This window comes from Macaca fascicularis, chromosome 10 (assembly GCF_037993035.2).
Source record: "Macaca fascicularis isolate 582-1 chromosome 10, T2T-MFA8v1.1".
NCBI classification, from domain to species: Eukaryota; Metazoa; Chordata; class Mammalia; order Primates; family Cercopithecidae; genus Macaca; species Macaca fascicularis.
This window is the reverse complement of record NC_088384.1, coordinates 35769794-35795992: the sequence shown is the minus strand read 5'-3', so window position 1 is coordinate 35795992 and position 26199 is coordinate 35769794. Positions and strand designations below refer to the sequence as shown.

The following is a 26199-nucleotide window of genomic DNA, read 5'->3' as shown; positions in this document are numbered from 1 at the left end:
CATCCACTGCAGTCATTTCCACTACCTTTAGCCTTACCCGTTCTTCCAGATGAACATAATGTCTCTCTCTCTTTTTTTTTTTTGAGACAGAATCTCTCTCTTTGGCCCAGGCTGGAGTTCAATGGCATGAGCTTGGCTCACTGCAACCTGTAACTCCCAGGTTCAAACAATTCTCCTGCCTCAGACTCTTGAGTAGATGGGACTACAAGCGCCCGCTACCACACCAGGCTAATTTTTATATTTTTAGTAGAGATGGGGTTAGTGATCCACCCCCGTCAGGCTCCCAAAGTGCTAGGATTACAGGCATGAGCCACCGTGCCTAGTTGTACCAGGGTTTTCTATTGAGTTTCTTGCCAAGGGTGACTTCCAGTAATAACTCCCCCGCACTTTCCTCAGGACTAGAAAGCTCAGGCAGCCCAGGGTGAATAAAAGGCTGAGTAGTGCCGTCACCACAGAGGGGCAGGGTGGCCACAAGGTGGGCAGCAGCAGGGATGGGCATTGTGAGGCATTGTGTGGGGCTGTGGGGCTGGACATTGTGAGTCACTAGCCTGACCTGGCTGTTTCCTGGTAAGCAGGTGACATAGGAAGCTTTGTGGTTATAGGCATCAGCCAGGGCCAGCAACCCTCAGTCGGTAGCTGGTAGTGGAAGGAGGAGGAGCTCCGACTGTGCTGTCTCAAGGCAGTTTTTGTGCCTCTCGGCGCTTGTCGTGTTCATTTATTTTTCAAAGAAGACAGCAGGTCCCCGACCTCATAGATCAGCCAGTTTGGGAGGTGGCGGCAGAGTAAGGGCTGAGGCCCCAGATCTGCCTGGGGTCAGGCTGCTTCTACAAGTGTTGTGCCAGCTTCAGTAGTGTGGCTGCTAGGACAGCACCATTTCAGTTTCATCGAAGTCTCAGGCAGGAGTGGAGAGGACTGTGGGTGCCCCATGGGGTGTGTACTGACCTGTTGTATCGACTCCACCTGTAGCTGGTGCAGGGGGAAGGTGGCGCCCTGTTATGAATCTGTTATTTATGAGGCTGTGGCTGCTGCAACATCAGAATCCATACTGTAGAGCCCGGCAAGCTGGATGTGGGAGCCACAGAGGGCGACGAACTGCAGCACAGCAGCAACCAAAAGATGCCCACAGGTAAAAAAGCCACGGGTGCCGTTTACTTACTGGCACAGCTATGGCCACCCTCACCCCCTTCCCATAGCCTCATCCCCAGAGACATCCTCAGCTTCCAGCTCCCTCCTGCCCATAGCCAGCTTTCCCAGATCTGGGGCATGGGGGAAAAGCTGACTCTGCCTCTTGTCTTTGTCATTGAGGCTTTTTTGATCTAGAAAAGGGAGAGCCCTTTTTGCAATGAAAATTCAAATACCCCAATTTTGGAATCCCCATCCCATTCTCTAGCTTACGTATCTGGCCAGTTTGGTACCTAAATAGAGGAATCAGGTAAGGGTCAGATTGTTTCTTTTCTACCATCCCTTAAGGTAGCTTATTTTTTCAAATTTTTATGTATTTATTTATTTATTTAGATGGAGTCTTGGTCTGTTGCCCTGGCTGGAGTGCAGTGGTGTGATCTCAGATCACTGCAACCTGTGTTTCCTGGGTACAAGTGATTCTTTGACCTCAGCCTCCTGAATAGGGACTACAGTTGCCCGCCACTACACCTGGTTATGTTTTTGTATTTTTAGTAGAGACGGGGTTTCACCGTGTTCGCCAGAACGGCCACAATTTCCTCACCTTGTGATCCACCTGCCTCAGCCTCCCAAAGTGCTGGGATTATATGCATGAGCCACCGCGCCCAGCCCACATCTTCCATTTCTTTGCACTGTGTGTGCGTCCACTGAGTCAGTGGCTGCTCATGCTCGCCCCAGCCCCCGACAGTGGGACAGTCCATCACAGGGATCAGTACCTGGTGAGTGCTGAGCCTCACTCACCTAGCTGTGCAGGAGGTCTCCAGTGAGGGTGATGGGCACCAGGCTAATGATAATGTTGTCCTGAGTTCTGATGTGGCACTGGCCCTTGTCTGTCTGCTATGGATTGGAGCATCTCTTTTTATTTATTTCTTTATTTTTTGGAGACAGAGTCTCACTGTCACCCAGGCTGGAGTGTGCAGTGGCTCAATCTTAGCTCACTGCAACCTCCACCTCTCAGGTTCAAGCGATTCTGCAGCCTCAGTCTCCCAAGTGGCTGTGATTACAGGTATGGGCCACCATGCCTGGCTAATTTTTGCATTTTTAGTAGAGACAGGCTTTCACCATGTTGGCCAGGCTGGTCTCAAACTCCTGACCTCAGGTGATCTACTACCTCGGCCTCCCAAAATGCTGGGATTACAGGTTTGAGCCACCACACCCAGCCATGGATTGGAGCATTTCTAAGGTTTGAGGTAGTCGTATTATGAAATACAATGCAGTATCTTCCTGATCTTCCCTGCTTTGACCAAGTGCTGAGGAATGAGCCCAGCACTGACAGATGTTGACCTGCACTGTTCTACATGATCCCTTACACTTCTCAGAATCTGTGAGCTGACCAGAAGCCTGTGGGCTTTCTATGTGTATTTCACAGTAATGTCCATGCCAACATCTCTTGTTTTCTGTACCTTTTGCTACCCAGGGTTATGTGACCACTAGGGCCCCAGTTGATGATGGGCAAAGTTTGGCAGCTTATGGGCCACACAGTTCCAGGGGCACACATACGTGCTGGAACTCCCAGGTGTGGGGTCTTATCACCAAGCCTGAGTGATGACACAGTTGAGTCATACAGACCATCAACATTGGGACCCATTTCTGGGTTCACTTTTGCCTCTTCCATTCAGGAGGTCAAAATCTGGGTTCACTCCTTTCTGCACGCTCTCCATCTAAGGAGTAGGGATATTAAACTGACTTTCAGGTACAGCTGTGGTGAGGGAAGAAAGAGGTCATTTATGTAAAGAGTATGGTGGTGCTGAAGTTTCTCTTCCTTTCTATTAGAAGAATGACATGACTTGGGAGGCTGAGGTGAGAGGACCACATAGGTCAGCAATTCAAGAAAAGTGACACTTGTACTGTGCTGGGCATGTGGGGCCACATTTTAGGGATAAAACACACATTTACAGACACACTCACAATCACTACACATTGATTCACCCCTAGCTACCTTCCAGCCCTCCTGCACACATACCCACACCGTCTAAATGATATGGCTGTCTCCAGGGACTCTAGTGGATGATCACAGCTCTTCACTGAGCCATCTGTTTCTCACACTGCACTCCAGGACCTCACTCCTATCAGGAACCTGAAGCCACGCAGTCTCTCCAGACAAAAACAGACAAGAGAGTCCCCGTGACCCATCACTTAGAATTGTCATCAGCAAGGGAGTGGTCTTAGCATACGTACAGTGTTAGAGAGGCGAATGACACACACTGGGGCCTGTCAGTGGGCAGGGGAAGGGAGAGCATCTGGATAAACAGCTAATGCATGCAGGACTTAATACTTAGGTGATGGGTTAACAGGTGCAGCAAGGCACCATGGCACACTTTTACCCATGTAAGCAACCTGTACATCCTGCACATGTATCGCAGAACTTAAAAAAAAAAAAAAATTAGGAGGTGGATGGATTGTCTGAGGTTAGGAGTTCGAAACCAGCCTGGGCAACCTGGTGAAACCCTATCTCTACTGAAAATGCAAAAATGAGCTGGGAGTGGTGGCAGGTGCCTGTAATGCCAGCTACTCAGGAGGCTGAGGCATCAGAACCACTTGTACCCAGGAGGCAGAGGTTACAGTGAGCCGAGATCGAACCATTGCACTCCAGCCTGAGTGACTGAGCTAGACTCCGTCTCAAAAAAAAGAAAAAAGGGAAGAGCCGAGGAGAAATATCACAGGGTGAGTACTCATACCAGTGAGACCCCTTCTGAGTAGGAGTGAGCAGGACCTGGCCTGCCTGCCTGCCGAGAGCATGGTGTGGACATCATCCTAAATGCCTCAAGAATGGAGTTTCATTGCTTTCTCTTGTCATCTCCATCTCTTTGTGCAATGATGGCCGTGACACCAGCAGAAATTGGTGAGGGGTCAGAACAGGAATCAGGTCCCCACTTGTCTGACACAGAGCAGACAGGACACAAGTCAGCAGGGATGGACTTCAGGGTCAGGACAGACACAGACAGGTCCCAGGCCTGATATTCCTGGGGCTGGAACAGATGAGTTTTTCTTTTTCACCTCTTCTGGAAGTCACTTGAGGGATGGTCCTTGAGGAGACACTGTTGGCCAAGGGTTTTCTGGCCCAGAAATGTGTGTGTGTGGTCTTCCTTTTTCTTTTATTTTTTGAGATGGAGTCTCACTCTGGAGTGAGTGGTGCGATCTCATTCGCTGGAGTGCAGTGGTGCGATCTCAGCTCACTGCAATGTCCACCTCCCAAGTTCAAGTAATTCTCCTGCCTGAGTCTGCTGAGTAGCTGGAATTACAGGCATGGGCCAGCATGCCCAGCTAATTTTTGTATTTGTAATAGAGACGAGGTTTCTGCATGTTGGCCAGGCTGGTCTCGAACTCCTGACATCAGGTGATCCACTCGCCTTGGCCTCCCAAAATGCTGGGATTACAGGTGTGAGCCACCGTGCCTGGCTGAAATGTGTTTCAATGGGACAGACCCCCTAACCCTGGGCCTGTAGCTACAGCACTCCCGAGTAGCAGGGGAGGTGGGGAGGGACGTGAGTTCCAGTGCACCAGGAGCTCAGCAAAGGGATGGTGACTGATTCCAGAGTCCAGCTCATCCTTGCAACTCTTCTGTGGAATCCAGAACACATCAGTTTCCATTTATTTTATAGAAGGTTTGGAATCTTCAGTGTCAAACTCTATCTGTGTTGTGTCTTCCCACAGGTTGGATAGAGGAACCCTGGCTATGGGCATTTCCTGCCAGGGCAGTGACTGTGTCTTCCTCATTAGTCCTTATCCCAGAGGTCAGTCCTGGGGAGAACCTGTTAGGCCCCATGGGCATTGCAGTGAACACATCCCTGGGATGAGTTCTAGGTCAGCCCTGGGCTGGGATCTAGCGCAGGTGTGGAAATGTTCCCTTCTCAGTCTGTCCAGCCTGTTGAGCCCTACACCAATCCTGGAGCCTGCCCCAGCTTCTGAGTCAGGGTCCCTGGAGATGAGGTTGAGCTCTTGAGGACAGTGAGGTGCCTCTGGCCCTCGGCTCCTGCTGCTCTGATCCTGTCTAGACAGGGTGTGCAGGGCCACGCTCTTCCCTTGTGTGCATGTGTCCCCCCTGCTGGCATCCCTCTGGATCTGGATGTTGTCCTCATTGTTATATCCCCAGCCCCACACAGTGACTGGACCTTTTGCAGATGTTCACTAAGTAACCATAAATGTATGGTAGGAGCAGAGCTGCGAAGTATTTTGCAAGAAAACACCAGGCGAGGGGAGTCATGTCTTCCTCATGTCTGTGTCTCCTGTGCCATCTAGTGCGGTTCTCGGTCATATATGTGCCTCTTCATATTTAAATACATTTAAATATTTACAATTAAAAGTTCAGGGCTGGGCATGGCGTCTCATACCTGTAATTCCAGCACTGTGGGAGGCCGGGGCGGGTGGATCAGCTGAGGTCAGGAGTTCGAGACCAACCTGGCCAACATGGTGAAACCCCATCTCTACTAAAAATGCAAAAATTAGCCCATGTGTGGTGGTGCATGCCTGTGAACCCGGCTACTCAGGAGACTGAGACAGAAGAATCGCCTGAGTCCGGGAGGCAGAGGTTGCAGTGAGCCGAGATCATGCCATTGTACTCCAGCCTGGGCAGCAAGAGTGAAACTCTGTCTCGGAAAAAAAAAAAAAATTCAGAACTTCATCTCAACAGCCACCATGCAATCCCCCAGTAGCCTTCTGTTCATGCAGCAGAGAGATTTCCATCCCCGCAGAATGTTCTTTCACATCTGCTGTAAGCCTGGCTGAGGGGCTGATTATTGAACTCCTCTAACTCAAAGCGTGCACCTTAAAGTGGGAATCTCAGGGCTGTGAGATTGGAGGTGAGACCTATAATGGGCCATTGGAAGGAAAAAGTTGAAGGGTGGTTCCTTCAGTTCCTCTTTCTCACTTGAAGGCTGGCAAGTGTGAACAATGCCTTTCTAGAGACCTCTGACTCCCCAGAGTCCAGGGAGAGTCTGACAACACCGCGGGAAGGGCAGAGTGATCTCGTACAACCCAGTGTGGCCTCACCTGGAGTAGGAGGGTGGGCAAGTTGCCCTTTGGAATAACTTCTTGTGGAGTTTTTGTCTCTAAAGATTGGCCAATGGACACCATCCATGAGGGCAGCTGCATTGAGGCAGACCTGCAGGTAGAGCATGATAGTCTAGGAGGATCTCTGGGAGCAGTTGGGTGACACTTGTTGCTTTGGAAATCAGGAAAAGGGCAATGAAATCAGAACCAAAGGAAATATGTGTAGAAGTGTGACTTGTTCCTTTTGTATTTTAATAAGATAGAGATGAGGTCATTTGCCTCCATGGGTTTTGTGTGCTGTGTTTGTAACCATTTTTTTTCTTGCTCTGGTGTTTAATGGTTACCAGAAGATCAGTTTTTCCTGTCTATGTCACAGCAAACATCAAAGCCTTGGTCTTTGACTTGGGAATGCAGAGTCTTATTAGGTCCAGGCACTGACTAAGATGCGAGATATCTGGTGAGACTCCCTCATGCTCACTACTTGAACATAGTTGTTTCTCTGAGATGGTCTCAGAATCTTCAGTCCCGCGCTCCATATGCCACATCCAGCAAAGCTCCCTGAGGGACCCACAGTTTCCAACCACCAGGGCACTGACATTAACTCTGTGTCCTTTTAGGCCACCCTGAGGACAGCCTGCGTTTAAAATCTCTACCACCAAGTGAGGAAGATAATGATGATGCCCAGGTAAGACTCCCTTTCTTTGCATTCTAAGGAAATGGTACTTTCCTGATGTGAGAAACAAACTCACCCATTGAAACCCAAAGAATGGACTCAGAGGCCTGCAGAACAGAGAAAGTGAGAATTTTAATGATGGTCTTGCAAGATATATATATATATATATAAATATAAATATATATATTTTATATATATATATATATATTTATGGTTGTCTTACTGCATTTTGTGGAAGCCCACAATTCATTGCCATCCTAGTCAGCTTAGGAGCTCTTCAAGTATTTGACTTATGACCTAAGTAGCTGGGCAGGCTGAGAAGAACAGACCAAGCAAGCTATTTTGCAGGCTAGTAAAATTTTAACTTAGACTGTACTTCATTGTTAAAGTGAGGACAACTAAGCGAGGTGGAAGGGGGACCCAACAAGCCAGCATTGCCCATCCAACCATGAGCCTAGTATTTCTTCTGTGCTTTACTGAGCTAAACAACTTCAAGACACTTTGTCTTAAAAATGGACCACTGTATACACTATTTCCTTCACCTGATTTCTTTCCCTCTCAATTAATTTTGGTATAAGGATATGATGGGACACATTATGTACAACATACACAATAGTCCTTCTTGGGGTGGAGTTCACTGGGAATGTCTTCCCATCTAATACATGACATGGTAGGATGTTTTTGAATGACAGCATCCATCATCAACTGTAATGCAGAGGCATTTTCATCCACACCAGTTTTCCTCTTCGAATTAGGCATTGTGAGTTTACCAATCTAAATAAACTTCAAAGAAATTCTGTGAGAAAAGCTCTTGTCTTTTCCATGCTTGTTCTCTATGCTAGAGTGTTTTGTCTTTGACATAGACTCAACCACTGTTTCAAAAGTAGTTTTCTGAAGTCATCAACAGACGAACGGATCTGTGTAAGGGGGCAGCAGAATTGATCTGATCCTCATAGCATCTTCTTTTGTCTCATTGCAGATTTTACCATCACCTGTCCTGGGTACGTACCTTGAACTAACTCATTTTCTGAGAAACAACTTTGCTGGCTTGAATATATAGAAACCTTAATCTGGATTCCTGTTAAAAAATGTTGGGGGTCTGGTGAGAGAAAATGATTTTGCAAGTGTATAGCTATGACCAGAGCGGCTGTATTAATGTGTGTGAACCTAGAGGACCAACCAGGAGATTTTATGTGAGCCAGTGAGTCTTCACTGGGAGGAGGAGAAGTGAGTGCACCTCTCACTGACTTATCCTGATGTTGGTGGTTCTAGAGAGTGGATTCTGGAAAATCTCAGCAGGGAAGAGGATGCCTTTCCAGGTAGGCAACAAGACATCAGATGGGGTCTAATAAAACAGCATTTCCAAGAACCTTCATGTTATACCTGCTGCTTGGGAGGCTTAGGGAGGGAATAGAAAGAGAAAAAGAAAAAGTTAATATAAGCCGCGTTTGTTATTTTCAGAGTTTAATGTCATCATGGTGAGGAGTAGTATGTTCATGGGCTTTTGAGTATCCTGTGTTTTCAATCACCTGTTCTTGGTTTATTATTTAAACATGAGTTTTCAGAGAATACCTGTTCTTTTCTGCCTGTGCCACTGCAAAATATCAGAGCCTTTGGTTTGGGACACAGTTCTGTCACAGGCAGTTACTTAATCCTGAATATAAAACTCTGCTGCGGTGTGCCCAGATGCATAGGAGAGATTGATCCATACATTATGAACATAGTTTTCATGGCAGCACATTCATTTTTCTGTCCTTGCTGTTTACCTCTGGTATCAAGACATCTCCTTGGGCATGGAGGACAGAATGAAAATTCACTGTGGGCTCACTGAAAAGCTCCAGTGTCTTAGAAATGGAGGGAGAAACACAGCCTTGAGCACACTGTCAGTATTCCATTTCTTCATGTGAATGAGAATATGCAGTTTTACCATCATTTGTGGAAGTCGTTTTCCTTTCCCCATTGTGTATTCTTGGCACTTTTGTTGAAGATCAGCTGACTCTGTATGTATGCATTTAATTCTGTGCTCTCGATTCTATATCTGTGATACTTATGGGTGCCCCCCACAGTAGAAGCATGCTGTCTGAATTTTTCTGTTTTTTTTTTTTAATTTTTATTTTTAGATTTCAATCTCATGAATGTGCATCTTCCAACACTCTTATTTTTCAATGTTGCCATGGCTATTTGAGGCACATAAAAGTTCATTAAAATATTAGTATTATCTTTTCCATTTCTGCACAGATGGCTATTGCCAATTTGGTAGCTGTTGTTGTTAGTCTGTAGATCATGTGTGTAGTATTGTGTGTTAGTTAGGTTTAGTCTTCCTATCCATGAATATGGGAAGCCTTTCAACTTATTTCTATGTTCTTTACTTTCTAGAATCTTTATGATGACAGCTGATTAGTTAGATTTAATGTGACTGATATGAATTTGTGATTTCTTTTTTTGGTTTTTTGTTTTTGAGACAGAGTCTCACTCTGTGACCATACAGGTGTGCAGTGATATGATCTCTGCTCACTGCCACCTCCACCTCCCGGGTTCAAGTGATTCTCCTGCCTTATCCTCCTGAGTAGCTGGGTCTACAGATGCATGCCACCACATCCAGCTAATTTTTGTTGTTTTAGTAGAGATGTAATTTTACCTTGTTGGCCGGGATGGTCTTGATCTCTTGACCTCATGATCCACCCACCTTGGCCTCCCAAAGTGCTAGGATTACGAGCATGAGCCACCGTGCCTGGTCAAATTTGTATCTTTTGCCAATCTTTTGTCTGTCTGAATGATTATGCATCAAATAAAAAATATTATGTATGCTAGTTAACCAAAAATCACCCCCATGATCAGGGACAGTTTTTCATGATTTTGCTCATTTTCTATTGGTATGCATTTCCTCATTTCAGTAGCTCATGTATATTTGAACCTGGAAACTTATCCTCATGGCAGAAAGTTTTCAGAGTCATGTCTCTCAGCTTCGCTGGTGTAGGTTGCGCAGGCTGTGTGAACTTGGCCTGTTTGAATGAAGCCTGATCTTTAGGGAATCTCCTGAGGGAGAGCGACACAGAGCTGCTGAAGCCCTTGATCACAGGAACCCAAAAAATTGTGTGCACACACCATGGTTCCAGAAGAAGACTTACAAAGAGGAAATCATGACTATTTTTCATTTTAGCATTTTAATACTTAATTTTTTAAATGACCTCTATGAAAAAGAAATTGTGATCTGTCTGGTGTAGTGACTCATGCCTGTAATCCCAGCACTTTGGGAGGCTGCGGTGGGCAGATTATGAGGTCAGGAGATGGAGACCATCCTGGATAACATGGTGAAATCCCGTCTCTACTGAAAATACAAAAAAAATTAGCCAGGCGTGGTGTCGGGTGCCTGTAGTCCCAGCTACTCCAGAGTCTAAAATAGGAGAATGGTGTGAACCCAGGAGGTGGAGCTTGCAGTGATCCAATATCGTGCCACAGTACTCCAGCCTGGATGACAGAGTGAGACTCCATTTCAGAAACAAACAAACTAACAAATGAACAAACAAACAAACAAACAAAACTGTGTGATCAGTAGAGCAGAGTAATTTGGGTAAAATTGAATCCTTTTCACCAATAAATTAAGTAACTAATCCTTTAAAACAGATGCTACATGTAGTACCAGCATAACTGGGTCCTAATGTACTTACACAGTCTTGAATACATTAAGAAAATGCTGTTTGTTTCGTAGAGTTTCAAAACATTTGAGACGGAGGAAGGCATTCTTCCATTGACCCTTAGTGTGTGCTTTATTTCCATTTTGGGTTGACTGTTTTGTGTTGCTGCATGATGTCTTTAGTACAAGGCCAAGGCTTCCATGTCTCATGTCTTTCCTGATCCCCTCCTTTGCCATCCCTCTTCCACTCAGGGGAATAGCCCAGCATCAACTCAGTTCATGCTTGTTAATCAACCACCTCCATACACCACATCCAGAAAAGCTCCCTGAGTGACTCACAGTCACCAACCATCGGTGCACTGATCTTTCTTGTGTCCTTCCAGCTTTTTCTATGGACAACCTGAGTTTAGTATGCCTACCACCAAGTGAAGATGATGACTGGGGTGATGATGATGGTGATGATGATGTCCAGGTAAGAACACCTTTCTTTGTCTTGTAAGGAAATGTTGGTTTTCTGATGTGAGAAACAAACTCACCAGTCCAAACCCAAAGAATGGACTCAGGGAGCTGAAAAACAGCAAGAGTGAGATTTTCTTTCCTTTTTTTTTTTTTTTTTTTTTTTTCCTTTTTGAGACAGAGTCTCACTCAGTTTGCCAGGCCGGAGTGCAGTGGTGCAATCTCAGCTCCATCTCCTGGGCTCAATGAATTCTCCTGCCACAACCTCCCGAGTAGCTGGGATTACACGCATGTGTCCCCATGCCCAGCTAATTTTTGTATTCTCAGTGGAGATGGTGTTTCAGCATGTTGGCCAGACTGGTCTCGAACTCCAGACCTCAGGTAATCTGCCCACCTCAGCTTCCCAAAGTGTTGGGATTACAGGTGTGAGCCATTCCACCTGGCAGAAAGTGAGACTTTTAATGACAGTGTTGCAAGATCCGGTGTCTGATGGGCAGACACACCCAGCACACTTTCCACAAGCAATTTATCCCCTAGTGTGCAGGTCCCTCCCCTGGTTCCTCATAGGCTGAGAACTGTGGGGTCACAATCTTCCCAGGTGTTGCCTATTGATTTTTGGGGAGAGACTTTAGGTATTTTTCTAGAGTTGTCTTACTGCATTTTGTTGCAGCCCACAATGCATTGCTATCCTAGTCAGCTCAGGGGTACTTCAAGTATTTGACTTATGACCTAAGTAGCTGGGCAGGCTGAGAAGAACAGACAAAACGAGCTATTTTCTGGCTAGTAAACTTTCATCTTAGACTAATCTTCTTTGGTTGAAGTGAGGGCAACTAAATGGGGAGGAGAGGGGCCCCAATGAGCAGGTATTGCCCATCCAATCAGGAGCCTGGCACATCCTATTTCTTCTATCCTTTGCTGACCTAAACCGGTTCAAGGCACTTTGTGTTAAAAATGGACCACTGTATACATTATTTCCTTCATCTGATTTCTTTCCTTCTCAATTAATTTTGATATAATAATATGACAAGGCACATTATGTACGACACACACTATTCTCTTTGTGAGGATGGAGTTCAGTGGCAGTTTCCTTTCATCTAATACACGACACACTATGATGTTTTTGAAGGACAGCATCCATCACCAACTGTAATGCAGAGATGTTTTCCTCCACACCAGTTTTTCTCCTTGGATTAGGCATTGTGCATTTACCAACCTAAATCAACGTCAAGGATAAATTTTGTGGGAAAAGCTCTTGTCTTTTCCATGAGTGTCCTCTATTCTAGAATGTTTGGCCTTTGAATTTGACTCACCACTGTTTCACAGGTAGTTTTCTGAAGTCATCAAGAGACTCACAGATCTGTGTAAGGGGTGCAGCAGAATTGATCTGATCCTCATGGCATCTTCTTTTGTCTCATTGCAGATTTTACCATCACCTGTCCTGGGTATGTACCTTGAACTAACTCACTTTCTGAGAAACAGACTTGCTGGCTTTAATATATAGAAACCTTAATCTGGGTTCCTGTTAAACAATATTGGGGATCTGGTGAGAGCAAATGATTTTGCAAGTGTACACGTATGACCAGAGGGGCTGTAGAAATGTGTGTGAGCCCAGAGGACCAACCAGGAGATTTTGTGTAAGCCGTTGTGTCTTCACCTGGAGGCGGAGTAGTGAGTGCACCTCTCCCTGATTTATCCTGATGTTGGTCGTTCTAAAGAGTGGATTCTCGAGAATCTCAGCAGGGAAGAGTATACCTTTCTAGGTAAGTAAGAAGATTTCAAGTGCGGTCTAATAACACAGCATTTCCAGGAGCCTTCATGTTATACCTGCTGCTTGGGAGGCTGAGGGAGGGTGTAGAAAGAGAAAAAGAAAAAGTAAACGTAAGTGAAGTTTGTTCTTTTGAGTTTATGAGATTTTGAGTATCCTGTGTTTTTGATCACCTCTTCTTATTTATTATTTAAAGATGATCTTTTTAGAACACCTGCTCTTTCCTCCCTCTGCCACTGCAAAATCTCAAAGCCTTTAGTTTAGGACAGAGTTCTATCACAGGCAGTTACCTAATGCTGGAGACAAAATTCTGTGGTGTGCCCAGAGGCATAGGAGAGATTGATCCTCACCTTACGAACTGTTAAGTTTCCTGGCAGCACACTCATTTGTCTGTTTTTCCCTGCTTACCTCTGGTATCAAGAGCTCTTCCTCGGCATGGAGGACAGAATGAAAATTCAATCTGGGCTCAGTGCAAAAGCTCCAGTGTCTTGGAAATGGAGGGAGAAGCACAACCTTGAGGACTCTATCAGCATTCTATTTCTTCATTTGAATGAGAATGTGCAGTTTTACCATCATTTGTTGAAGAGGCTTTCCTTTCCCCCGATTGTGTATTTTTGACACCTTTGTTGAAGATCAATTTACTGTATATGTGTGCATTTAATTCTGGGCTCTCTATATCTGTGAAACTTATGAGTGCCCCTATGCTAGAAACAAACTCTCTGTATTTCTGTATTTTGTGTGTGTGTGTGTGTGCATTTCAATCTCATGAACCTGCATCCTATAACACTATTTTTTTAACGTCATCATGGTTACATAAGGCACATAAAATTCATTAAAATTGTAAGATTATCTTTTCCATTTCTCCACTGATGGGTGTTACCAGTTTGATAGTAATTGTTGTGAGTCTGTAGATCATTGTGTAGTATTGTGTGTTAGTCAGGTTTAGTCTTCCTATCCATGAATACAGGATGCCTTTCCACTTATTTGTACCTTCCTTATTTGCTAGGATCTTCATGTTGACAGCTGATAAGTTAGATGTAACATGACTGATAAGAATTTTTGATTTCCTATACCAATATTTTGTATGTCTGAATGAATAGGCATCATATATATATATATATATATAGAGAGAGAGAGAGAGAGAGACGGGGGGGGAGAGAGAGAGAGAGAGAGAGAGAGAGAGAGAGAGAGAGATAGAGATAGATATGGAGGTTCACTCTTCTTGCCCAGGCTGGAGTGCAATGGCATGATCTCAGCTCACTGTAACATCTGCCTCCCAGGTTCAAGCAATTCTCCTGCCTGAGACTCCTGAGTAGCTGGGATCACAGGCGCTCACCACCATGCCTGGCTAACTTTTTGTATTTTTAGTAGAAATGGGGTTTCACCATGTTGGCCAGGCTGGTCATGACCTCCTGACCTCAGGTCATCCCCCTGCCTCAGCCTCCCAAAGTGCTGGGATTACAGGTGTGAGCCAGAGTACTCGGCCAAAAAAATAATTTTTATGTAAGCTAGTTAACCAAAAATCACCCCCATACTCGTGTACATTTTTTCATGAATTTGTTCATTTCTATTGGTATACATTTCCTCATTTCAGTAGATAATGTGTATTTGAACTTTTAAACTTATCTTCATGGCAGAAAGTGGTCAAAGTCATGTCTCTCAGCTTCACTGGTGTAAGTAGAGCTGGCTGTGTGAGCTTGGCCTGTTTGAATGAAGCTTGATTTTTAGGGAATCTCCCCAGGGAGAGTCACACAGGAGGTGCTGAAGCCCCTGATGACAGGGCCCCAAAAGGGTGTGTAGAAGTCGTTCTAGAATAAGACTTACAAATGGGAAATCATGACTATTTTTAATTGTAGCGTTTTAATATTGAATTTTTTAATGATCTCTATGAAAAAGAATGTGTGATTAATAGAATAGAGTGCTTTGGGTAAAATTGAGTCCATTTCACCCCTAAAATAGGCTTTTAATCAAGTAATAAATCCTTTAAAACAGATGCTAAATGTAGTATCAGCATGATTAGATTCTAGTGTACTGACATGGTCTTGAATACACTAATTAATGGCTGTTTGTTTAGAAGAGTTTCAAAACATTTGAGAGGCAGGAAGGCACTCTTCCATTGACCCTCAGTGTGCATTTTAGTTCCATTTTGGGTTGACTGTTTTGTGTTGCTGCCCGATGCCTCTAGTACGAAGCCAAGGTCTCCATGTCTCATGTCTTTCCAGCTCCCCTCCTCTGCCATCCATCTTCCACTCAGAGGAATAGCCCAGTATCAACTCAGTCCATTCTTGTATATCAACCACCTCCATACACCACATCCAGCAAAGCTCCCTGAGTGACTCACAGTCACCAACCACCGGTGCACTGATCTTTCCTCTATGTCCTTCCAGCTCGTCCTGAGGATGGCCTGTTTTTAAGATGCTCACCACAATGCAAAGATGAAGATGATGACGATGATAATGGTGATGTTGATTGTGATGATGATGATGATGATGTCCAGGTAAGATCCCCCTTTTTTGTCTTCTACATCAATGTTGCTTTCCTGATTCTTTACTTCTCAATTAATTTTGATTTGAAAACCTGGCAATGTACATTATGTACACTGTACACTATTGTCTTTGTGGGGCTGGAATTCAGTAAGCATGTCTTCCCAACTGATACATGGTACACTATGCTGCTTTTAAATGACAGCATGCATTATCAACTGCAATACTGAGGCATTTTCCACAATACCAGTTTTCCTCCTTGGATGAAGCATTGTGCATTTGCATATCAAATTAAATTTAAAGGTAAATTCTGTGAATAGAGGTCTTGTTTTTCTATAGCTATCCTCTGTGCTAGTCTTTGGGGATTTTGACCCATGGCTAAATCACTGTACTGCCTTCTGGTTTTTTATCATTGTCAAGAGAATAACAGATCTGTGTGAAGCGCACAACAGAATCTGATTCTCATAATGTTTTTTTTATATAATTGCAGATAAGATCTTGGAAAGGAAAAGGTATGTACCATGAAATAACTCACTTCCCGAGGGAAAAACTTGCTAGCTTCATTGTATAGAAACCTGTTTCTGGGTTCCTGCTGGGAAAGAGGCTTGGGATTCTCATGAAAGTGATTTTGCCAGTATAGAACTCTGGCCCAAGAAGCTGTAGGAAGGTTTGTCAATCCAGAAGAAAGATGAGGGGATCATGGAAGAAGCAGCCTGGGTTGGGAGAAAAGCCCATCATTCAGCTTCAGCTAACGTAGGAGGAGTTGGTGAGTCACACTCTCTAATGACTTATCCTGGTGTTTTTGTTTCTAAAGACTTGATGCTGGAGAGTATAAGTGATGTGGAGACTCATCCAGGTAGGGAACTATGTGCCAGGAAAAACCCAATGGGAAAAGGTTCCCAGGAGCCTCCAGGTTATCCCTGCTGATTGTGAGGAGGGGCTGAAGGAGGGGGTATGAAATCAGAAGGAAAATGGAAATGTGTGTGAGGTCTGGCTTATTGTTTTCAGTTTCTTGGCATCATGGTAAGAACTGTCTGTATGGGCTATGAGGGTGCTGCGTTCATGAGAGATTCTCTTTGCAGTCCACCCGCTCTTTTCTTTTTGTGGAACATCAGAGCCTTTGGTTTAGATTAGTCAATACTCCTTGGGATTGGTCACAAGGGGTGTAGGCTTAAGCACTGGGTGTCATCTGTGATGAAGGGAATCTGGGGGACACAGCTCTCTCACAGGCATTTCCTGGAACCTAGAGACACAGTTCTTCTGCTGTGTGCCACGGGGAAATGGAGAATCACCCTCTGAACTTTCAGGACTTGTTAGTGCACATTCATGTTTCTGTCCTCACTGTGCGCTCCTGGTTTAAAGGGATCTCCTGGGGTGGACGGCGGGGTGAATATTCACTCTAGGCTCACTGGTAAAACTCCAGGCTCCTTTGAAGGGAGGAGGAAAGTTTGACCTTGAGCACATTTCCAGCCTCCACTTCCAACCCAGTCACAGATTCTGAGCTGCGGCTTCTTTCTCCCCAGTTCTCTAATTTTGGGGGAAGCCAAGAGTTCCCACAAAAGATGGTATCACACTATTTCCTGTCTTCAAAAATTTGGCTTTGGTTTTGTTCTGTAAGTTGACATTCATCACTCAAGTTCTAGACTTTTTGTTTGTTTCTTTCTTTCTTTTTTCTTTTTTTTGAGTATTTGGATTGCTGTTCTTGCCTTGGTTTGCTAAACATAATAAGCCCCAGGTCTATCCATGCTGCTTAGGACATGATTGTGTGTTCTTCTTATGGCTCTGTAGTATTTTGTGATGTGTATGCACCACATTAAAAAAAAACAAAAACAAAAACTGAAATCCACTGTTGCTGGTCACCTAGGACGCTTCCACATCTTTGTTCTTGTGAATGGCATGGCCATGAATGCGGGAGAGCATGTGTCTTTTGATAGAATGATTTATTGTCTTTTGGGTAGATACCAAGTGTCGTGGAATTGCTGGGTCTGATGGTAGTTCTGTTTTAAGTTTTTTGAGAATCTCTCAACTGGTTTGCACAGTGTGAACTAGTTTTCACATTGACCAAGAGTGTAGCAGCGTTCCCTTTCCTTTGCTGCCTCACCGGCATGTTGTTTTGATTTGCAAAATTACCCATTGTGACCAACATGAGATGATATCTTATTGTGTTTGGGAGTTGCATTGCACTGAGGTTGTGCATTTTTTCATGTTGGTTGATCACTTGAACGTCTTCTTTTTTTTTTTTTTTTTTTTTTGAGACAGTATCTCACTTTGTTGCCCAGACTGGAGTGCAGTGGTGCAATCTTGGCTCACTGCAACCTCTGCCTCCTGGGTTCAAGTGATTCTCCTGCCTCAGCTTCCTGAGTAGCTGGGATTACAGACAACTGTCACCACGCCCACCTAATTTTTGTATGTAGATAAGGGGTTTCACCATGTTGGCCAGGCTGGTCTCAAACTCCTGACCTCAGGTGATCCACCCACCTCAGCCTCCCAAAGTCCTGGGTTTACAGGTGTGAGCCACCGTGCCTGAGTAGCAGTGATTGTTTTTGTAAGGTAAAGTCAATAACAAAAACTAGAGTTTTTGACTTCTGTTGTTGGAAGTGGTTTTTTTTCTATTTTTCTCTTTTGTCTGTTGTTTGCTTTTATATCCTGTGAGCTTAGATTCAGGTTTTCCTCACTTAAGCTCACTCTGTGTTTTCCTGTAGCAGTTTTATGCTTTTAGGTCTTGTGTTTAGGGTTTAATGTATTTCGAGTTTGTGTTTGTGTATTGTATAACGTCAACGTCTTATTTCATTCTTTTGTATGTGGCTATCCAGTCATTTCAGACTGCTCAATTGAACAGACTGCTGACTCCTCATCTCATCCTTTTTCCCCTTGGGGACACAGTCCCACTCATGCTGTCACCCAGACTGGAGTGCAGTGGTGAGATCTCAGCTCTCTGCCACCTCCGCCTCATTGCTTCGAGTGATTCTCCTGCCTCATCTTCCCAAGTGGCTGGGATTGCTGCTGTGCACCACCACACCTGACTAATATCTTTTGTATTTTTACTAGAGATAGGATTTCACCATTTTGGCCAAGCTGGTCTGAAACTCCTGACCTCAAGAGGTCCACCCAACTCGGTCTCTGAAACTGCTGGAAGTACAGGTGTGAGCCACAGCACATGGCCTCATTGCATCTTCTAGGCATTCTTTGAAAAAGAATGTGTTGACTGCAGGTATGTGTTTAGATTCTCTTAAGTCCCTAGGTTGATGGATTCATTTTTATGCCACTACTGTAGTCTTTGGATGAGTGGAGGTGTTACATGTAATTTGAAATTGGGGAGTGTGTGGCCTCCAGTTGAGTGTGTATTCCCTAGAATTGCTTTGCATATTCAGGTTCCTTGGGTCTTCAGTGGATCCATGTGAACATTTAGCCGTGTATTGTTAACATTTCATAAAACGTTGGTTTTACACTTCATGTCCAGAATTAGGGGTGCATTGGGACATTGTGATACTTGTTTGTATACCTTGAGTATGGATAAAATCAGGCAGTTTCCCATGCTTGTGACCACGTGTAAGTTTGATATCTTCGATGTGTGAACATTCAGTATCCTCCTTGGTAGCTACTTTGAAAACGGCATAACCATATTGTTAAGTATCATCGCCCTGCTTTGGAGTGGAATACCAGAATGTATTCCTCTCCTGTAACTCTCTGTGTACCTATTGCCAATCCTTGAGGTCCTGTCCTCCACCTCGTCTGTGGTGACCACTACTGTATTTTCACCTTCAGTGAGTTAAAGTTTTCAGCTCCCACATGAGTGAGAACATGCAGGCTTGGTCTTTGTCTGCCTTTCTGATGTGATTGAACAGAATATCTGCAGGTGCAGCCATGTTGCTGGAAATGATAGGATTCCATGAATTTTGATGGCATAAAAGTATTCCATCCTGTCTGTGTACCAGAGATTCTTCATCCCTTCATCTGTGGATGGACAGATAGGCTGATTTCTTTTCTTGGCTTTTGAGCATAGGGCTGAATGCCACCTGGGATGACAGATAATCTCTTCCATGCCCTGATCTTGTCCTCTGTGTATATACCTAGGAATAGAATTGCTGGAGAAAATGGTAGTTGTAGTTTTAGGATTTCAAGGAACATCCAAGTGGTTTCTTTAGTGTGCATACTAGTTTACCATTTCCCACCACATGTGGAGACAAGTGCCTCCTCCGGAAATCCACACCTTGATTGGATTGTGTTTTCATATGTTTCAACTTTTTTCTGGTAGCATCTGTTGCATGTAGAGTGAGATGGAATCTTGAGTGTGTTTTTTATTTTTGTGTGTGTGTGATAAGTGGTACTTGCTATGCTATTGTGAATTTGTTTTTAATTTGTTGTGTAGGACTGGGCAGAGGACCTGAAGACATGAGGTTGATGCACAGGTCAAAGAGAAGATTCTCACCATCGCTGATGGACACAAAAGTGTAAGTGAAAATCACACCCAGATTTCATCTCACTCCAGTTAGAATGAATACTAGCAACATTTGATGGCAGTTTTGTTTCTATAGAGTGTGTGTGTGTGTGTGTGTGTGTGGGTATATACATTCACCCACACACACACAACCCAAGGGTGCAAGGGACATTTTGACATATGTATGTGTAGTATCGTGATCAAATCATCATATCTGGCATCTCTGTGACCTTCCATCATTATTATTTCTCTGTGGAGAGAATATTCAGAACCGTATTTTCCAGCTGATTTTGAAAAAATTTTCTAGATTCTGTTGACCCTAGTCACCTAGTCACCCTGCTGTGCAATAGAACACCAGAATAGATTCATTGTGTCTCAGTGTCACTCTGTACCTGTTACCAATATCTAAGTGTGGTTTTGATTTACATTTTGCTGTGGTTAGAGATGTTTGCCAAGTTATCATGAACTTGTTTCAATTTGATGTGTAAGACTGGGCAAAGAACCTGAAGACCTGAGAAGGATGCACGGGTAAAAGATTCTGAATCAACATTACTGATCCTCACAAGAAGTCAATGAAAACCACACTCAGATATCATCTCACTCCGGTGAGAATGAGCGTTACCAAATTGGGACGGCAGTTTCATTGCCGTAGAGTAGGTGTGTATAACCAGCGGGTGCAAGGGACAATTTGATCTGTGTAAAGGTAGCATCATAATGAAGTTTCAGAGTCTGGCACCTCCGTGAGCTCCAGAGTTATGGTTTCTCTGTGGAGAGAACATTCACAACTGACCTTTGTAGGTGTTTTGAAAATTTTGGTTTTCTGTTCTTGCCTTTTGTTCATAATGGCCTATGGCTCTGTCCAGGTTTCTGGTAAGAGCATGTATTTGTGTTTTATGACTGTGTAGTGTTCCGTGGTGTGTATGTACCACATTTCCTTTCTCTTATCCACTGCTGATGGGCATCAAGGCTGATTCATGTCTTTACCATTGTGAGTAGTACTGCCGTGAACATAGGAGTGTATGTGAGTTTTGGATGGAAGGATTTTCCTTTTTATAAATCCTTAGGAGTGGGGTTGCAGCGTTGAGTGGTAGTTCTCTTTGAGGTTCTTTGAGAAATGTCCACACTGCTCCCCAGGGGATCTGAACTAGTTTGCATTTGCCCCAACAGTGGACCTGCATTTCTTTGCTCATCTGCCCCAGCAGCCTCTATTGTTGTGGACTGTGTGTCATAATTGCCATTCTGACCAGTGTAGATCTTATCTCAGTATGTTTCTGATTTGCATTTCTCTGATGATCAGTGAGATTGAACATGTTTTCATGCTCGTTAGTTACTGGTACACCTCCTTTTAAGTGTTCATGTTCCTTGCCCTTTTATAACTTGTTGTTGTTTTTTTTTTTTTCTGATTTTATTTGTTTAAGGTCTTTATGGTAAATCGTAGATATTAGACGTTTTTCAGATGCATAGTTGGGGAATGTTTTCCCTCATTCTGTAGGCTGTGTGCTGACTCTATGGTTGTTTCTTGTTCTGTGCAGCAGCTCTTTTGTGTTTTAGGTCCCACTTATCAGTAATTGTTTTTGTTGCCATTGCTTTTGGGGACTTGACATATAAATGCTTTGCCAAAGCCTCTGTCAAGAAGGGTATTTGCTAGATCCTCATGCAGGATTTTTTTTTAATAGTTTCAGGTATTGGATTTTTATGCATTTACGTATTTATTTACAGACCAAGTCTCACTCTCTCATACAGGCTGGAATGCAATGGAGTGATCTCAGATCACTGCACTTTCCAGCTTCTGGGTTCAAGTGATTCTTCTGCCTCATTCTCCTGAGTAGCTGGGAGTACAGGCACGTGCCACCACGCCCAGCTAACTTTTGGTTTTTTCTTAGACATCGGCTTCACCATGTCGGTCAGGGTGGTCTCAAACTCCAGGATCTCAAGTCATCCGCCTGCTTCGACCTCCCAGAGTGCTTGGATTCCAGGAATGAGCCACTGTGTCCAGCCCAGCGTTTTACATTTCAATCTTTTATTTCTTTTGAGTTGCTTTCTGTACATGATGAGACATAGGGGCCCAGTGTTATTTCTTCTACATCTAGCTAGGTCACTTATCTCAGCACCACTTGCTGATAGGGAGTCCTTTCTCCATTGCTTATTTTTGTTGATTTTTTTTTCCCAAATATCGATGGTTTCAGGTGTGCAGGTTTATATCTGGGTCTTCTAATGTGTTCCACTGCTGTGCGGAACCGTGTCTCCAGCTTTTCAGTGAAAATGCCAAGCCATTACCTTGTCTATGGGTGTTTTCTTGAGTGTTTCCTTTGGTTTAATGTTTTTTAAATACCTTTAGCAGCCTACATGTATGGATTTCTTTTCTAAAATAATGCACACCCTATGTTTTCTTGTAGGAGTTTTGTGGTTTCAGAATTGAGTTTTAGATCTTTAATGTATTTTGCGTTGATTTTTCTGTTGCGTGACATAAGGGTCTTATTTCAGTGTTTTGTATGTGAATATTCAGTTTGCTCAAAATCATCTATTGAACAGGCTCTTTATTTTCCAATTGCATCTTTTTGGTGTTCTTTTGAAAAACCTGTTCACTATATGTAAATTGGGGTTGAATATTTGGTTTACTCATTCTGTCCACTTTCTTAGTTTATGCCAATAAAAGATTGTTTGGATAATTATAAAAGTTTGTGTTTTTCATTCATGCTTTTAGCTTCTAAGTTTGTATTTTGTGACAAAACTTCTAAGTTTATTATAGACTAAAGGGTACAAATGCAGATTAGTTACTGCCTTTGGTATATTCCATGACACTGAGACTTGGGGTCCAAGCAACCTTATCATGCAGGCAGTGGGTGTACCCACCAGGTAGGTCTTCGGCACATACCTCATGCCTTCATCCTTTTTCATCGGACAGTCACCAGTGTCTGTTGTTTTCACTTTTACGGTAGGGTGTATTCAATGTTCGCTCCACCTTATAAGCGAGAACATGTGGTATTTGGTGTTCTGTTTTTTCCTTATTTCTCTTTAGATAATGGCCTCCAGCTCCTTTCATGTTGCTGCCAAGGACATGATTTCCTTCTCTTTTTTTTTCTTTTTAATGGCTGCCTAGTTTTTTGTGGTATATATGTACCACATTTTCCTTTTCTGATCCACTGTTGACGGGTACCTAGGCTGATTTCATGTGTTTGCCATTGTAAATACTGCTGCCATGACCATTTGTGTGCATGTGTGTTTTGGAGAGAAGGATTTCTTTTCCTCTGTGTATACCCCAGTGGTGGGATTGCTGGGTCAGATGGTAGTTCTGGTTCAAGTTCTTTGAGCAATCTCTCCGAAGTGCTCTCCATGGTGTCTGAACTACTTTGCATTTTCACCAAAAGTGGACCAGTGTCCTCTTTCTCTGCTGCCTCGCCAGTGTCTTTTTTTGTTTTTTAACTGCGTTATCCCCATTCTGACCAGCGTGAGATAGATCACATTGTGCTTTTGATTTATATTTCTCTGATAATTAGGTTGAGCATATTTTCAATTTGTTGGTTGCTCATCATCATCTTTTGAGAAGTCTGTGTTTATATCCATTGCCTATTAATTATGAGGTTGGTTTTGCTAATTGATTTGTGTAAGGTCTTTAAGGTAGATTCTGGATATTAGAACTTGGTCTGGTGCATAGTTTGGGAACATTTTCTCTCATCTTGTATGTCGTCTGTCTACTCTGTGGGTAATTTCTTGTGTTGTGTGGTGGCTCTTTAGTGTATTAGGTCCCACATGTCGATTATTGCTGTTGTTGCAGTGTCATGTGGGGTCTTAGGCATATAAATGCTTTGTCAAAGCTGATGTCAAGAAGGGTATTTCCTAGGGTCTCTTGTAGGATTTTTGTACTTTGAGGTCTTCCACTTACACCTTTCATTCATCTGAGTGAACTTTGATACATGGTGAGAAGTAGATGCCTAGTGTTACTTACTCTTCTGCATATGGTTCGCCATTTATCCCAAGACTATTGAAAAGGGAGTTCTTTCCCCATTACTCATCATTGTGTATTTCATGCAGCATCAGGTGGTATGAAGTGTGTGGGTTTACAGGTTCTCTATTCTCTTCCACTCATCCATGCGGAAGCAGGTCCCTAGAGTTTGAGTGCAATTTCACATCAGGGAGTGTCATGCATCCAATGTAGTTTGGATTTCTCAGAATTTCTTTGGAAATGCAGGGCATTTCCTGGTCTCACATGAACTTCAGCATTGTTTATTTCTATGTCTTTAAAACCAATTTGCTCTCTAGTATAGTTATACAATTAAAGAGTAGAGCGGGACATTTTAATCCATGTATATGTACCTTGTGTAATGATGAAAGCAAGGGATTGACTGACAATCTCTGTTACATTGTGTGGTTATTATTTATTAGTTCTCTGTGGTCACAATATTCAGAATCCTTCTTTTCAGCCTTTTTTGGAAAATATGGTAGGATACAGTTAACTCTAGACATCCTGCTGTGGAGTAGAACAGCTGAATTTATTCCTGTCATCTGAGTGTAACATTGCATCCATTTCCCAGTTCCTGTGCTGCCTCCCCAACCCCCAGGCTCTCTTCACTACTATGAAATGTTCTACTAGGAGATAAAATCATTTAGAGACAAAGTTGATCTCATTCTCACAGGCATGGAATCATGCCGTGTTTATTTCTCTATTCCTGGCTCATTTCATGGAAGATCATGTCCTCCAGGTTTCTGTACGTTGTTGCAGATGACATGGTTTCATGAATTTCTATGGCCGAGGAGGATTCCATTGTGTACCGCAGTTTCTTTATCCCTTTATCTGTGCATGAACAGGTAGGTTGATTGGATACCTTCGCTATTGTGCATAGTGCTACAATTGCCATAAGAAGGCCGATATCTCTTTAACATAACAGATTTCATGCGCTTTCTGTGTGTAACCAGTGGTGGTATTCCTAGGTGAACGGGTAGTTGTAAAATGTTTAAGGCACCTTCAACTGTTTTCCTTCATGTGTATAGTAATGTACATTCCCACCAATAGTGTATAAAATCTCTTTTTCTGCACTTCTACATTGGCCACTGCCTGCAAATGTATGGGATTTTTCTTGTTTTTGGTAAGTTTCATCCTAATTAGAGTGAGAGGTATCTGAGTGTGGTTTGCACTTGGACATGTGTGTGATGATTAGTGAAGCTGAGCAGCTTCTCTTTGACCTGTCAGTCAATTTCATGATTACTTTTCAGATGTGCCTGTTGAGGTTCTTTGCCCAGTTTTAGCTTGGGTATTAGATTTTGTTCATTTTCCCAGAGTAGTGTTAGTTTCTCCTACAGGTTAGATTGCAACCCCTTTCACAGATATGTTTCTGCTGAACTTTCTTTCAATGCGTAGGATGCCTTCTTTTTTTATTATTATTATTACACTTTATGTTCTAGGGTACATGTGCACAATGTGCAGGTTTGCTACATATGCATACATGTGCCACGTTGATGTGCTGCACCCATTAATTCATCATTTACATTAGGTATATCTCCTATTCTATCCCTCCCCCAACCCCCGGACCCACCACAGGCCCCAGTGTGTGATGTTCCCCTTCCTGTGTCCAAGTGTTCTCACTGTTCAATTCCCACCTATGAGTCAGAACATGCGGTGTTTGGTTTTCTGTTCTTGCGATAGTTTGCTGAGAATGATGGTTTCCAGCTTCATCCATGTCCCTACAAAGGACATGAACTCATCAGGATGCCTTCTTTAATGGTTCATTGTTTCTCTTTCCCATGCAGAAGCTCTCAAATGATGTATAGTCCCATGTGTTTGTATTTATATTTGTTAGCAGTGATTTTTGTGTCCCATCCGAAAAGAATAAAAAATAAGAAAGAAAAAGTAATGCCAAATCAATTGCACGGCCTAAGGTTTGCTGCCATAGATAATTTTTGCTTTTGTTTTCTTTCTTTTTTGCAAACTGCATGCATAGACACAAGTTTTGCTGAAATAAACTCCCACTTTTCTTATAGGAGCTTTGTGGCTGCAGGACTGGATTGAAGTGTTTATTTTGTGTTGATTTGGGGGTATCATATTTCAGACCCTGAAATGTTGATTTCTTTGACTTGTTTTTGTCTGATATACCACAATGGGGCTTGTATTCAAATTAAGCTGTGGGACATCCTTTAGATACTGGGTTCAAACAATTCTCTCCTTCCTTGATGTTCCCTTAGGGGAGAGGTGTCAGAAAGTCTGGGAAGATCCATAGTGGGAAAAGTTTATCTGTATTTCCTGGAGACTCGTGGCCAGCTCCCTTGTGCACAGGACTTCTGGAGAAGGCCAGCCCTACCACTGGCATAAATACCTCCCATCTCCAGCCCTTCAGTAAACATTTAAGTGATTCATTCAATATTTACAACTTAAAAAAGTGGAGTAACCCAGTGGAACTTGAATTTAACTAGAATTTAACTTTGAGAGTAACTGGTCAGTAGAACAAGTGACATAGATTGGGTGACATACTGTGGTTTTTCAGTGTTTTTTTGTTTGTTTGTTTTGTTTTTTGTTTTCCTTAAACAGAGTTAGCAATAATTAATTTGAATAAAGAAGGAAAACATTAAACGGTTGGCAGGTGTAACGCG

At 43.3% G+C, this 26199-nt stretch overlaps 1 protein-coding gene and 1 pseudogene across 5 annotated transcripts in view; one reads left to right on the top strand and one right to left on the bottom strand.

The window, feature by feature from the left end:
- Positions 1-26199, bottom strand: part of LOC102125700 (phosphatidylinositol 3,4,5-trisphosphate 3-phosphatase TPTE2-like) — a 347382-nt pseudogene that overhangs the window by 118176 nt on the left and 203007 nt on the right.
- Positions 628-26199, top strand: part of LOC135964418 (aspartate-rich protein 1-like) — an 85352-nt gene continuing 59780 nt past the window's right edge. Inside the window, exons 1-10 of one of the 5 annotated variants that reach the window (XM_065522569.2) lie at positions 628-1126; positions 6786-6853; positions 7821-7842; positions 10859-10947; positions 12352-12373; positions 15084-15193; positions 15670-15691; positions 15994-16035; positions 18228-18390; positions 19036-19151. In XM_065522569.2, coding sequence (XP_065378641.1) covers positions 1117-1126; positions 6786-6853; positions 7821-7842; positions 10859-10947; positions 12352-12373; positions 15084-15193; positions 15670-15691; positions 15994-16035; positions 18228-18358 — 516 coding nt within the window. In that variant the 5' untranslated portion in view covers positions 628-1116 and the 3' untranslated portion in view covers positions 18359-18390; positions 19036-19151. The other 4 variants (XM_065522570.1, XM_065522568.1, XM_074003199.1 and 1 more) reach the window with 4 other exon arrangements.